Source organism: Acomys minous, assembly GCF_964271855.1.
Source record: "Acomys minous genome assembly, chromosome: 15".
Lineage (NCBI taxonomy): Eukaryota > Metazoa > Chordata > Mammalia > Rodentia > Muridae > Acomys > Acomys minous.
This window is the reverse complement of record NC_140497.1, coordinates 51,416,126-51,431,680: the sequence shown is the minus strand read 5'-3', so window position 1 is coordinate 51,431,680 and position 15,555 is coordinate 51,416,126. Positions and strand designations below refer to the sequence as shown.

Here is a 15,555-nt window from a genome sequence, read left to right as displayed (position 1 = left end):
GTGAGGCACCAGAATATGTGAGAAAGTAATATCCCACTCTCCACTCTACTGTGGAGAGTGTTCTGTCCATTGTCTAGATCTGGGTAGGGGTTTAAGGTTTACTGCCTGTATTGTCCTTGGCTGGTGCCTTAGTTTGAGTGGGACCCCTGTGCCCAAATCTGCCTATCATAATGTTCTACTTGCAGGCTTCTAGGACCCTCTAGATCCTTCTACTTTGCCTTTCTCCCATGATTCTCTCATCTAGAGTCTCACTAGAATGTCCTCCCCTCTGTCTCAGTTTCCTGCTAAGTGAAGGCTTTCGTGGGACATGCCCCCTGGGCTAATATGCAGATATAAGTGAGTATATACCATTTGAGTCTTTCTGCTTCTGGGTTAACTCACTCATTATGATCATTTCTAGCTCAATCCATTTATCCACAAATTTCGGGAATTCCTTGTTTTTAATAGCTGAATAGTATTCCATAGTGTATATGTACCACAGTTTCTTTATCCATTCTTCTACTGAGGGACACTTAGGCTGTTTCCATGTTCTGCCTATTATGAATAAGGCTGCTATGAACATGGTTGAGCAAATTTTCTTGTTGTGTGCTGGAGCATCTTCTGGGTATATTCCAAGGAGTGAAATAGCTGGGTCTTGAGGAAGCCCTATTCCCATTTTTCTGAGATAGCACCAGATAGATTTCCAAAGTGGTTGTACTAGTTTGCACTCCCACCAGCAATGAAGGAGTGTTCCTCTCTCCCCACATCATCGCCAGCATGTGGTGTCACTTGAATTTTTGATCTTAGCCATTCTGATGGGTGTAAGATGGAATCTCAGCGTTGTTTTGATTTGCATTTCCCTGATGATTAAGGAGGTTGAGCATTTCTTTAAGTGTTTCTCAGCCATTTGATATTCCTCTGTTGAGAATTCTCTGTTTAGTTCCATGCCCCATTTCTCAATTGGGTTATTTGGTTTGGTGGTGTTTAATTTCTTGAGTTCTTTATATATTTTGAATATTAGACCTTTGTCAGATGTAGGGTTGGTGAAGATCTTTTCCCAGTCTGTAGGCTGTCGCTTTGTTCTCTTGACAGTGTCTCCTGCCTTACAGAAGCTTCTCAGCCTCATGAGGTCCCATTTATTAATTGTTGACATTAATGTCTGGGCTGTTGGTGTTCTGTTCAGGAAGTTGTCTCCTGTGCCAATATGTTCGAGGCTCTTCCCCACTTTTTCTTCTAAGTGACTTAGTGTCTCTGGTTTTATGTTGAGGTCTTTAATACACTTGGATTTGAGTTTTGTACAAGGTGACAAATATGGGTCCAGTTGCATTTTTTTACACATAGACATCCAGTTAGACCAGCACCATTTGTTGAAGATGCTATCCCTTTTCCATCGAATGGATTTGGCTTCTTTGTCGAAAATCAAATGACCATATGTGTGTGGATTCATATCTGGGTCTTCGATTCGATTCCACTGATCAACCAGCCTGTTGCTGTGCCAGTACCATGCTGTTTTAATTACTATTGCTTTATAGTACAGTTTGAGATCAGGTATGGAGACTCCTCCAGAGCACCTTTTATTGTACAAGATTGTTTTTAGCTATTCTGGGTTTTTTGTTTTTCCATATGAAGTTCAGAATTGCACTTTCAATGTCTTTAAAGAATTGTGTAGGTATTTTGATAGGGATTGCATTGAATCTGTAGATTGCTTTTGGTAGGATGGCCATTTTTATTATGTTAATTCTCCCGATCCATGAGCAAGGTAGATCCTTCCATCTTCTCATGTCATCTTCAATTTCTTTCTTTAGAGTTTTGAAATTTTTTTCAAACAAGTCCTTCACTTCCTTAGTTAGAGTAACTCCTAAGTACTTTATATTGCTTGTGGCTAATGTGAAGGGTGTAGTTTTCCTAATTTCTTCCTCTGCAAGCTTGTCATTTGTGTATAGGAAGGCTACAAACTTTTTTGAGTTAATTTTGTATCCAGCCAATTTGCTGAAGGTGTTTATCAGCTGTAGGAGTTCTCTGGTGGAATTTTGAGGGTCACTTATGTAGACTATCATATCATCTGCAAATAGGGATAATTTGACTTCTTCCTTTCCCATTTGAATACCCTTGATCTCCTTTTGTTGTCTTGTTGCTCTGGCTAGAACTTCGAGTACTATATTGAAGAGATATGGAGAGAGTGGGCAGCCTTGCCTTGTTCCTGATTTTAGAGGAATTTCCTTGAGTATCTCACCATTTACTTTGATTTTGGCTATTGGCTTCCTATATATAGCCTTTATTATGTTGAGGAAAGTGCCTTGTATTCCCGATCTCTCTAAAACTTTAAACATGAATGGGTGTTGGATTTTATCAAATGCTTTCTCTGCATCTAAAGAGATGATCATGTGGTTTTTTATTTTCAGTTTGTTTATGTGGTGGATTACATTGATGGATTTCCGTATATTAAACCATCCCTGCATGCCTGGAATGAAGCCTACTTGGTCATGATGAATGATATCTTTGATGTGCTCTTGTATTCGTTTTGCAAGTATTTTATTTAGTATTTTTGCATTGATGTTCATAAGAGAAATTGGTCTGAAATTCTCTTTCTTTGTTGAGTCTTTGTTAGGTTTAGGTATCAATGAGACTATGGCTTCATAGAATGAATTTGGTAATGTTCCATCCCTTTCTATCTCTTGGAGTAGCTTGAAGAGTATCGATATTAGCTCGCCCTTGAAGGTCTGGTAGAATTCTTCACTGAAACCATCTGGCCCTGGCCTTTTTTTGGTTGGGAGACTATCAATGATTACTTCAATTTCTGTAGGGGAAATGGGACTATTTAGCTTGTTTATCTGCTCTTCACTCAACTTTGGCAAGTGAAATTGATCAAGAAAATCGTCCATTTCCCTTAGATTTTCAAATTTTGTGGCATATATGCCTTCAAAGTAGGATCTTATGATTCTTTGTATTTCTTCAGTGTCTGTTGTTATGTCTCCCTTTTCATTTCTGATTTTGTTGATTTCAATACTGTCTCTCTGCCTTTTAGTTAGTTTGGCTAATGGTCTGTCTATCTTGTTGACTTTCTCAAAGAACCAGCTCTTGGTTTTGTTGATTCTTTGGACTGTTTTCTTAGTTTCTAATTTGTTAATTTCACCCCTGAGTTTGATTATTTCCAGACATCTACTCCTTTTGGTGTTTCTGCTTCTTTTTTTTCTAGGGCTTCCAGTTGTGTCATTAAGGTGTTTATGTGCGATGCTTCCAATTTCTTTTTAAAGGCACTTAGTGCTATGAATTTTCCTCTTAGCACTGCTTTCAATGTATCCCACAAATTTGGATATGTTGTTCCTTCATTTTCATTGAATTTCAGAAACTCCTTGATTTCTTTCTTTATTTCTTCCCTGACCCAGGTGTCATTTAGCGGAGAGTTGTTTAGTTTCCACATACGTGTAGGCTTTTTGTTATTTCTGTTGTTGTTGAATTGCAGCCTAAGCCCATGATGATCTGATAGGATACAAGGTATTATTTCAATCCTCTTGTATCTGTTGAGGCTTTCTTTGTGAACTACGATGTGATCAATTTTGGAGAAGGTTCCATGGGGTGCAGAGAAGAAGGTATATTCTTTCTTGTTTGGGTGAAAGGTTCTATAGATATCTGTTAGATCCATTTGACCCATGGCATTGGTTAATGATGTTATTTCTCCACTTAGTTTCTGTTTCGATGACTTGTCCTTCAGTGAGAGTGGGGTGTTGAAGTCTCCCACTATTATTGTGTGGGGATCGATGTGTGGTTTAAGCCTTTTTAGCAGATCTTTTACAAATGTGGGTGCCCTTGTATTGGGAACATAGATGTTCAGAATTGTGATGTCATCTTGGTTGACTTTACCTTTGATGAGTATGAAGTGTCCATCCTCATCCCTTTTGATTAATCTTGGTTGAAAGTCTATTTTATTCGATATTAAAATGGCTATGCCTGCTTGCTTCTTGTCACCATTTGCTTGGAATATTTTTTCCAACCTTTTATCCTGAGGTAATGCCTATCAGTATGAGTGAGATGTGTTTCTTGAATGCAGAAGAATGTTGGATCCTGCTTATGCACCCATTCAGTTAGTCTGTGTCTTTTTATTGGAGAATTGAAACCATTGATGTTGAGAGATATTAATGACCAGTTACTATTAAGAGTCTTAATTTTGATGTTGGTTCCAGTCGAGCGTTTATGTAGTTGTGTTTTTGCCATGGTATAGTTATCTATTTCCTGAGTAGTTTTGGTTGTAGCTTGACCCTTTGGGATGGAGTTTTCCTTCTAGTACCTTCTGTAAAGCTGAATTTGTGGATAGGTACTGTTTGAATTTGGTTTTGTCATGGAATATTTTGTTTTCTCCATCAATGGTTATTGATAGTTTTGCTGGGTAAAGTAGTCTGGCCTGGCATCTGTGGTCTCTTAGGCTTTGCAGGATCTCTGTCCAGGCCCTTCTGGCTTTGATGGTCTCTGCTGAGAAGTTGGGTGTAATTCTGATAGGTTTGCCATTAAATGTTATTTGGCCCTTTTCCCTTGCAGCTTTTAATATTTTTTCTTTGTTCTGTATGTTTTGTGTTTTGATTATTATGTGATGGGCAGTTTTTCTTTCTGGTCAATTCTATTTGGTGTTCTGCATGCCTCTTGTATGTTTATAGGCATCTCTTTCTTTAGATTGGGGAAATTTTCTTCTATGATTTTGTTGAGAATAGTTTCTGGGCCTTGGAGTCTGATATCTTCTCTTTCTTCAATGCCTATTATCATCAGATTTCTTCTTTTCATGGTGTCCTTAATTTCTTGGATGTTTTGTGTCAGGAGTTTTCCAGATTTGGCATTTTCTTTAATGGTTGCTTCAAGATCTGTGATTGTATCTTCTAGACCTGAGATCCGTTCTTTCATCTCTTGGATTCTGTTAGAAAAGCTCAGCACTGTGTCATTCGCCTTCTTCTCTGAGGCCTCACGTTCTCATTTTTCTTCTGTCTGTGTGTTTATCATTGAATCCATTTTCATCTTCATATCTTGAACGGATTTTTTTATTTCTTTCATCTGGTTGTTTACATTTTCCTGAAAAATTTCCAGTTCCACTCTATGTGCTTCTTTTATGTCTCGCACCTGCTTGGCTGCGTCTTCCTGCATCTGATTTCGAATTTTATTTGTTTCCTCCGTTATCATCCTCATTACCAAGGATTTGAGGTCATTTTCTTGTGTTTCCGTTGTACTTGAGTTCTCTGGGTTGTTTTCTTTGGGATAGCTGGGAACTGGAGACGCCATGTTGTTTTGGGGGTTTTTGCGTATGCTTTTACGCTGTCCTTTAGACATCTTGCCGTCTCTGTTTTTGTTGGGTAACTTCCAGAGTTGGGTGGAGGGAGTCTGATGATAGATTCACTTGTTTTCTCACGATTTCCGTAGGCTGGAAGCCCTGATACTTCATTGGTGTGGATGGCAGGAGGTTAGCCCTGTCGTTTTGGGCTCTCACAGCCAGAGATCCTCAGCTCCCCTTTGCTGTGGGTCCTGCAATTGTTCTGGGTCTCTTAATGAGCGTTGGATCAGGCCAAGGTATCCACATCCTTTTGGGTCCCCTGCCAAGTCCAGCCAGGGATACTGGGCCTGAACCACGTGTCGAGCTCAGCTAGTTTTTCAGGGCCTGAACCGTCTGCCACAGCAGGAGAACTGCGACTGCACTGAGCAAGCACCCAGGGTGGAAGTGAGCGCTCCACCCAGCCTGCATCACAGCAGGAAAACTGCGACTGTGCTGAGCAAGCACCTGGTGGAAGTGAGTGCTCCGCCCAGCTTGCGTCACAGCAGGGAAACTGCGACCGCGCTGAGCAAGCACCCAGGGTAGAAGTAAGCGCTCCGCCCAGCTTGCATCGCAGCTGGAAAACTGCGGCTGTGCTGAGCAAGCACCCAGGGTATAACTGAGCGCTCCGCCCAGCTCGAGTCACAGCAGGAAAACTGCGGCTGCGCTGAGCCGGAGACCAGGGTGGAAGCAAGCACTCTGCCCAGCCTGCGTCTCAGCAGGGGAGCTGCGCCTTGGGCAGAATTGCCCACCGAGCTGAGCCAGCCTCTCCATGGCACAGCTCACTGAGCAAACCCAGGACTCCGGGGCCGAACCGTCCGCTGAGTTCAGCCTGGGTCTCAAGGCACCATGCGACCCAAATCCTGTCCAGAGTCCCCTCTCCGGCAGCAACTCCCACCGTCCACCACACCAATCGCCTTTACTGTAAGGCCCTGAGCTGCAAACCTCAGCCACCGCCGCTGGCGCCACTGGTGGCACTGCTGTCCCCACCGCTGCCGCTCTGATCCGAGAAAGTCCTCGCTCCTCCTGTGTGCAGGGGCAGGCAGGTCCTCCGCACCCTGGTCCCTCTGAACCATGGAGCAGTTCTGCTGCCGTGGTGTGGGGACCTTGGTGTTCCTGGCTCAGAAATCTGTGCAATTCCCTGAATTGTTCGCTGGAGCTTTCAAACACGGTCCACATTGCTCGCCGCCATCTTGGATCCCCCCCACTCCTATTATTCTTAAATTTGGTCTTTTTATAGTGTCCCAGATTTCTTAGGTGTTTTGTGTCAGGGACATTTTAGTTTTATCATTCTTTTTAGTTGATGTATCAATAACTTCGATCATATCTTCCACACTTGAGAACTCTTCCCTCTCTTGTATTCAGTTGGCGTGGCTTGTGCCCATTATTCCTGTCCTCTTCCCTATGTTTTCCAACTCTAAGATTTCCTCAGCTTGTTTTTTCTTTGTTGCTTCTAACTCCCTCTTTAGGTCTTGAATAGTCTTATTCATTTCTTTCTCCCATTTGAGTAAATTTTCTTGTAATTCTTTATAGGATTTATTCAATTTCTTCATCTGTTCGAGTGTATTTTCCTGTGTTTCTTTGAGTGATTTATTTTCTTCTTTCAAAGCTTCTATCTTTTTCATCACGTCAAATTTAAAGCTTTTCTTTGAGCTTCATGGGTATTCATATCTCCAGGGCTTGCTGTGTTTCTGGTGTTGTTATATGGTTCTGAGTTTTGTTGCTGGTCTTCTTGCTTTGTCCTCTAGGCATCTGGTTGTCTCTGGTGTTAGCAGGCCTAGAGGTTCCTCCAATGAGGTTGCTGTTTGTGTCCCACATTGGCCAGGCAGGATGGGAGAAAGAGAGTATAAAGAGTAAAGAAAGCTATAATCCTAAGATTGTTTCCTAGGCATCCCTAGAGGCCTCCTCAGAATGTTGGACAGAGGGTGTTAGAGCCTGCACCCAGCTCAGCTCAGCTTGGTTTCCTGAATGTATCCCAGTTGGGTCTGGCAGGAGAGGAGTGGGCTGATAGATTTTTAAGCCCAAAGTTGATGAGGTGCCCAATAGTCCTGTTTGAGATGGAAGTGATCTGTCTATCTGCTGTGTTCCAGATGGGCTAGGTCAGTAAGCCTCTGGTCAAGGGAAAGAGATTGGAGCTCAAAGCTGCTCAAGAAACAGAAGCTAATGTGGGGTTTGGCCCACACAGGTCTCTGCTCTGTGACCTAGGTGGAGCAGGCCAATAGGTTGTAGGTGGGTGGAGTGAGATCAGAGCCAGAAGCTGCTAGCAGGATAGCAAGTAACGAGGATTGTGGCCCAAGCAGGTCTCTGTTCAGTCTGTTTGTTTTATGTCTTAGGTGAGCCAGAACAGTATGCTTCAGGCAGGCAGGAAGAGATTGGCCCAGACCTGAAGTTGCTCAGAGGATAGCGGCTAATGCAGATTGTGGCCTGCATAGTTCTCTGTTCAGCCTGTTTGCTTTGTGTCTTATTTTGTCTTAGCTGCATAGCTCTCTGTTCAGCCTGTTTGCTTTGTATCTTATTTTGAGTGAGCGCTGTGCTTCAGGCAGGTGGGCAGAGACAGACCAAGGCCTGAAGTTGCTCTAAAGATGGCAGATAAAGTGGACTGTGGCCAAAGCCTGGATTCAGCTCTGATCTCCACAGGCCCTCTTTAGATGGTAGCGCTATGCTTATCGGCTCTTGTAAGACTCATGTCAGGAAAATCTTTTCCTGGAAGCCCCAATGAGAGACTAAGTCCAAGACTGATGCAAATGCAAGAGGCTTTTATTGATCCATCGTGATGGGGTCTACCTGCCTTCGAGAAGGAGGAGACCCTGAGTAGCAAAAGCAGTGGTTATTCATACCCTTTACAGAAGCAAACTTCATCAACAGTGATTAGTACAAACTTGACTGGCTTATTGGGTGATCTTTAAGCTGATTGGCTGAGTGACCAGGGCTTAGTGAAGGGACCAGGGCCAGACTAGAGGAGGGAATTTTTCATTTGTTCTGGTCACTGTGACCTGTAGCTCTGATGGCTGGCCCCGGGGTGCAAGCTCCTAGGAACAGTTGCTAGCTGTGTGTTTGTAGCTCTCCATGGAAACTGCAGGGGTGGAGGCAGGGCCAGGTGCACAGGCCCTGGACACAAAATGGTGTTGATTTGGTCTCTACACTCTGTGATCCAGCTAGGCTAGGCCAGCAAGCAGCTGTGGTGCTGAGAAGGATCAGAGCTCCAAGGTTTTGGGTGCTCTGCCCTTTTTCTCAGGAGGCAGATAATGAGGGTTGTGTCCGGCGCTGGGACTCAGCTCTGCCTGTCTGTCACTCCCTGTCATGGATCTGGGAAGCAGTAGAAGGATGGTGAGAGCCCTAGGCTGCATGGATAACCCACAGTCCTTCCATCCCAGATCCGGCAAGCAGTATACGGGCTGAGAGAGCCCGGAGCTGCATGGATAACCCACAGCCCTTCCTAAGGTGACAGTTAATGTGGGCTGTCCCCCAGGATGTTTCTGTGGGTTGGCACCCACCGATGCCCCACACAATGTGGATCTCTCTCACTTGGGAATCAGCAGCACTGGTGTTTTGTAGCTCTCAGTTTGGTCTTTAGGTCGCGGTGCAGTCCTGGTTTTCCTGCTAATCAGATGCTATGCATGATCAGTGCCACCATCTTAAAAACTTCATATTCTCTATTCTTACTCAGCAGGAGAGAGAAGCTCCAGTGACCTTAGGAAATGCGATTCAGAGTTGAGGACTCTCAATTTTTTATTGTCTGATGTGAAATGATATTCTTTGTGTCTCTCCATTAAGCTCCTGCTTTTTGTGTCTATGTTTCAGTTGTCTAAACCTCACAGAAACAGTAATCTCTTGCTTGTGAGATCCATCTGTCAGCTTCAGTTATGATACTTACTGCTGTGTCCTCACCTGGCAATAGAGAGATATATATTCCAACACTAATCCTTACATAGAATGATCATAATTTTTTTTCCAACAGGTTTTTTTCTGTGTAGGTAGGGCTGTCCTAGAACTCACTCTGTAGACAAAGCTGGCCTTGAAATCTGACATAAACCTGTTTTTGCTTCCCATGTGCTTAGATTAAAGGTATGTGTCACCACTACCTGAACACAATATGTTTTTTTAAGAAGGTAAAGATGTCATGGCATAGTTTGAACAGAAATTTACACTATCTTAATTTGGCCACCTTGAGGTTTATGTTTTCACAAACCAATTAATATGTCTATTTGCCACTGTTCACACGTAATGCATTATCTAGGCTAATTTACTCAATGGCCAAGGATTTATTGAGGAAATAGCACAAGTTGATATTTTACCAGGTTATATTAAGGGAGACTGTAGTACAGCTAGAGGAGTTGGTTTCTTTTTAGGTGGAAATATTTCCTTTTTAAAAAAATCTTTTCAAGCAAACGGATACTTTCATTAACATGTAAGATTTTGTGTTTCAAACATGGTAGGGGTTTTGACCTCAAATGCTTCCCAGGTCTGCTACTCAATACATTTATAACCTGACCACAGATGAACCTGAAGATGTCTCTTCCTCGAAGTCTTGGGTCTATTGCAGACAGTTGCCGGTTTTCCTTCCTGGTCCACAAAGGGCATTGCCCTTTCATTTCATGCTCAGGGTCTCCTCAAATATATGGGGATATAATACCAACTTGTACAGCCTAACAAGACCTCATCTCCCATTCTGGGTTCCATTTTATTTAGAAATGAATTAGGCTGTCCAATCAAACTCACCAGACAAGTTACAATAGATAGTGTAGCACATAAAACTTAAAATTTGCATAAAATATATCTCTCCTGCTTTGGTCTCACACAGAAATTAAAGTCCCCCAATAGAAACAATATTATCCTCTAACCCTTCTCCCAGGTCTTTAGTCCTAGCCATGTAAGGCCCATTGCAGTCCCAGATGATGGCTGGTCCCTTCTTTTGCCATTGCTGCATGGGGTATCTTCTACAAGTAATGCAGCTCCTTCAGAGCTTCCAGAGCTGGTGAGCTCCAACTTGGAGTCTCAAGTGTAACAGGGACCCAAAGTTCCAGGGAACTATCAGGTCACCCAAGAAAGAGCAAAGCACCTCAAAATCCAAAAACAACAACCAAAGCCCAGGAACGAACATTATATGACTGTCACAAGGGCTTACAATCTAGGCCTTAATTCCCTTATGTGATCGCATTTTCCAAATCATAGTTATTTCCGCTAAACAAACAAACAAAAGGAACCACTGAATAATCAAAAACTCATATCGAGGTTGTCAATCACAGACTGTAGCAGGAATGTAGTGTCAGTGAGAACTGAGTGAACACTGAGGAAAAAAAGAAAAAAGAAAAAAGGGGGGGAAAAAAGGAAAACAAAAGGCTCTCTGGTTTTAGCTTCTCCAGAGTGTCGTATCAGCCAAGGGTCATCACTCAACCAGAATCCACGGCCCGCTCAAGAAGATTAGCTCTTCTCTATCTGCCGGGCAAGTTGATCTCGGCCATCTTCACCATCTCCTGTGCCTTCTCTGCCCTGGGGCCACAGGGCTCCGCACCACCCGCGTGGAGGTGCAGGTGGTTGAGTGCGCTCTCTTCAGAAGCCTCCACCTGCGCCTTGATCTGGATCAGCATACTGTCCATCTCCCACAGCTTGCCCCGGTTGCGCACAGGTGCGTGCCTGTGCTCACTTGTCAGCGACGCAATGTCCTCGCGCAGCTCGTGGATGACAGGCAGCAGAAACTGCTGGAAGTCTTCCTCAGGCTCCAGCACTTCCACCTCCTTTGGCTCCGCCAGATCCACCGCGTACAGGGGCCGCATCTCTGCCGCTGTGTTTGCGGGAAACTCTGTGTCTGAGCTCGGGCAGAGTCCTCAAAACTTCTGCCGCTCCTCAACTTTACGCCTCGGAGAAGCCACGGAGACGTATTGGAAATGTTGCCTTTTTCCTTTTTAAGTTTCTTTCTCTATATTTTCTCTCTCTGTTTTACTTAATATCATTTTCTACCTACATTATTTTCCCGTCTCCATTTATTGTGTGCTTAGTGCCTTTTTATGGAGTTTTCCTGCATACAACTTTCATGTCAAAAATATTATTCAGCCTCCAAGATAATCAAACCACCAAAAGAACACTTCTCTGTTCTCTGCAGCATTTCTTACCTTAGTCTGTGCACAGAGTGTTCTTGTAATTTCCTTGAATCGGCTGTTACTGGGATGACCAGAGACTTCAATCCTCAGGTTTCTCTTGCTATCCCAGAGACTTCCATGCAAGAAGTTACAGATGCTGGTAGGAAGCATTTACCCTGGGAAGCCATTTTAGGTGGTTCCTCAGGTGATCTACGGTCCTCTGAACTGTAAAACCACAGACTAATCTGGGAATTGTTACAAACAATTGTCTGGACAAGACAAACTTTTCTCTTATTCAGGAAGATATGCTCATGAAAGCAGAACTCACTGTTGGTGTGAATGGAAATGGGCCCCATTGGCTCATGGACAGTGGCACTATTGTAGGCGTGGCCTTGCTGGAGGAAGTGTGTCACAGATGGGTGGGCTTCCAAAAGCGCAAGCCAGGCCTACTGGCTCACTGTCTCGTCCTGCAGACCCAGATGTAGAACTCTAGGCTTCTTATCCAGTACCATGTCTGCCCATCCGCCAGCAAGCTTCCCTCCATGATGATAGTGAAGTAAACTCCATGAAACGATTTCCTCTGAAGAGTTGCCATGGTCACGGTATCTCTTCACAGCAGAAGAAACCCTATATAAGACACCTAGACAGGAACTAATTTGGTTTTTATCCTAAGATATGTGGTGACTGGCTTTTCCCCAATTATCTGCAATTAGAGCTCGCAATCTTATTGTCTCAGTGAATCTGAAGAACAGGAAATGAGGGAGGATTTTGGTAGTGATACTGCTCCAAGGAGAGAAGCAGCAAACCCCAGGTCATAAAATATCTGGAACACAGGATAGAGCTTCTAAGTAAACCCTGTCACTTACGGACCCACTGAATAGAATGGAGCACTACAAGTGAAATGACTACTAACAAATGTACATTTATACACACATAGATCAACAATATTGTGTATACATCAGAGAAACAGTATCAATAACACTAATATCAGAAAAGGATGGACAAGCTGGCTAAGGTAGCTCAAGCTTTTAGTCTCAGAACTCAGGGAGCACTAGTGGCCAGTCACCTGCTCAAACAAGGAGGTTAGTGTCATTAAGGAGAATGCACTGGCCCTTCATTATAAGCAGCGGAAAGACATCTTAAGGATAAGAGCCCACTCAGCTAAGCCTCAATTAATAGAAGTAAAAGGCAAGATGGTTGCTAGACACAAAATGAACTTCTTATATAATTTACTGCTGCTCTAAGGGGAGCAGAGTCCATCCATACACAAATCCAAATATGGTGGGATCATCTGATTACTACTTTTCCTAGAAATAAGAAAGATGTAAAATTTAAAGGTCATGAATTCTTCCTCTGTGGTTTCAGTTCAGCATTTTTGCAGCCATCTACAATTGATAGAGTCAAAGCCAAAGTGAGGAGACTCTGAAAGTGAATAGCACATAGCTGTGAGGATGAAGCCCGGGTTATATTTTGAGACCACGAGACAATGAGATAGCCAAGGTATGTTCTAAGGCATCTGGCATGGAGAACTGCATATAGGTAGTGCAAGCAGTCAAAGAGAGAGTTGTGTGAGAGGCTTCATGGATAAAATCATTGAAGTCCTTTGACTCTGAAGCTCCAGGTGTCTGAAACAGAGCTGCAAAATTTGCTGTTTGCCCCTCTGGGTTTCAATTTTCCTTGGTCTAATCTTTCCTCACTGTGTCTCCTGCCCTTTCCTTTGGGAAGGGAATGTATATTATGTGCTGTTTTATGTTACAAAATAACAAATGGTTTATTGATTAAGTAAAAGAGCACAGTCAAGAGTGGTTTGTTAATCTAAATAAAGCTAGTGTCCATGCTAACCTAAGTAAAGTGTCCTTACACAGAAATGGTTTAACAGTGCACAAGCAACCTCTGAGATGTTTGATTGCACAGGTACAGTGCATGTTGAAGGATGGACTCACCTTAGCAGGGAGCTTGGTTAATGCTGAACAGAAGGCCACAAAATAGTTTTCAGCCATCATGATTTCTGAGTACTACAGGAAGGAAGCAGCTATGGAATTTGGCTACCATTTTACTAATGGTTTCACTGAAAAGGTCAATAAAACTTGACTTCTTTGGTTACTGTAATGTCTTTACATAAACAAAAATGGGGAAACTCATAAACATCCTGGTGTCATTGAGCCATCAGGATATTACCACATTTATACTAATAAGGTGACACCAGATTTGCAGAATGTATATTAGGCTTATTTTATTTTTGACTCATTGCTTGATCAACTTTCTGGCTTCCATAGGGGACTGAAGAATTTTTTTAGGAATATGCCTCCAGCACTAGGCAACAATCAAAGGAAGCTGATGCTTTGTTTTGTTTAGACTTGGAAGGCTCATGGGAATTTGCATCAGCCTAGAGCCAGTCTTGGGAAGCACATATCCAACAGAAATAAAAATAATGGATTGTTGGGTATTGCTACCGGCATCTCTTACAGCTGGAGGTTGTAGATACAGGCTATGCTATACCTTAATGTGCTGCCCCATCTCCACGATCCCTATGGATTCTCCTAACCTCTTTTTCTTTAAGATACTCAGGGCTCTTGTGGTCCTGGCCAAGGCAGGCCAGACAAACCCATGCTGTGATTTTTTTTTTTTTGGAATTTAACAATTTTTCTTATTTTTTTATTTTGAAGATTCGCTGATCATGAGACAGGTTAACTCCTGGCAACACCCAGCCTACCTCAAAGAGGATGATGGCTTCAAATGTGGTAAACAAGCCACTGGGGAAAATGTCCTCATTTCTACCACAAACAGAATTCTGACTAAAGAAAGGCTAGCTTGGGTGCTGGCAGATCTGACGGACAAACTCTGCCAAGACAGGGCAAGCAAATCCTCAAAAGTTCCTGCCTCACAAATATGTCTGTCAGATATATTGGACCAGAAGGCTGAAGAAGATGTCAACATTATAGAGTTTTGGGTGACTATTCAGGTAGAAAACTGTCTCTGTCATCTTCTCATTTGGAAAGCTACTAACCTGTACTCTCGGCATACTCAGGTAATCAAGTTTATTCCTTCTCATGTCTCTGATAGAGTTGAAGACCAGGTAGCTTACTTTTACAATTTGTTTTTTTTTTTTCTTTTTTAAAAATTTTTTATTAATTTATTCTTATTACATCTCAATGGTTATCCCATCCCTTCTATCCTCCCATTCTTCCCTCTCTCCTATTTTCCCCTTATTCCCCTCCCCTATGACTGTTCCTGAGGGGGATTTCCTCCCCCTGTATATGTTCATAGGGTATCAAGTCTCTTCTTGGTAACCTGCTATCCTTCTTCTGAGTGCCACCAGGTCTCCCCTCCAGTGGACATGGTCAAAGGTGAGGCACCAGAGTACGTGTGAAAGTCATATCCCACTCTCCACTTTACTGTGGAGAATGTTCTGTCCATTGGTTAGATCTGGGTAGGGGTTTTAAAGTTTACGGCCTGTATTGTCCTTGGCTGGTGCCTTAGTTTGAGCGGGACCCCTGGGCCCAAATCTGCCTATCATAATGTTCTACTTGCAGGTTTCTAGGACCCTCTGGATCCTTCTACTTTGCCATTTTCCCACGCTTTTTTTTTATTTTCAAGTTGCTGGGATACAAACATGCTATGGAAAAAGAACATGCTAATTTCTTTCTCCATTTTAGTACATTTTGTGTTTTCTGTGTCCTACATTCTCTGTCCCATAGGTACTTACTATAAGAATGCATATGGTAAATTATACTATGCATTCTCTAACTCACACAGCTTGACTGATAGAAATCCATCTCTAAAACTGGGAATTTAGCCTGAGTGCTGTCATTTTTGACTTCTATATAAATTGAGAAACATAACAGGTTTCAAAAGATTATAAATTTAAAGAAGAGGGGGGCCAAGATGGCGTCAAGGAAGACACACGCTGCCTGATCTGCAGAGAAGAGACCACAGACACTAACTGGACCCATGGACCATGGGTGCTGTGGATAACTGGTCAAGAAAGATCCACACCGTACAGACCATAGGTTAATCAGACCTCTGGGTCATCCAGCACCCCAGGAATGAGGACAGACTTGTCCCCCAGTGTCCAGACAGGACCCAGACTATAAGTGACAAACTCCGAGCTGTGGCCTTGCTTGGCGGGCAAACTCTGACCGCCCCTCCTGACACACAAGCCCACAGAAAGCCTAGATACCAGCTGGGCACTCAGTCTACGGAGGGTATGGG

The 15,555-nt window shown here is 43.1% G+C and overlaps 2 protein-coding genes across 6 annotated transcripts in view; both read right to left on the bottom strand.

Annotated features, from left to right (window-relative positions):
- The window catches only part of LOC311583996 (uncharacterized protein), a 98,921-nt gene that overhangs the window by 10,656 nt on the left and 72,710 nt on the right, over positions 1–15,555 (bottom strand). Inside the window, exon 12 of one of the 5 annotated variants that reach the window (XR_014774747.1) lies at positions 11,722–12,166. The exons of the other annotated variants lie outside the window; for them this stretch is intronic. The gene's annotated coding sequence lies outside the window, so the exon portion shown is untranslated. Of the gene's footprint in view, positions 1–11,721; positions 12,167–15,555 lie in introns of those variants that run through there. 5 annotated transcript variants of the gene reach the window in all.
- LOC311584672 (MORF4 family-associated protein 1-like) lies at positions 9,644–11,638 on the bottom strand. The gene has a single exon (XM_084759256.1). It carries the CDS (start codon positions 11,038–11,040, stop codon positions 10,699–10,701), a length of 342 nt encoding a protein of 113 aa, XP_084615382.1. The 5' UTR covers positions 11,041–11,638; the 3' UTR covers positions 9,644–10,698.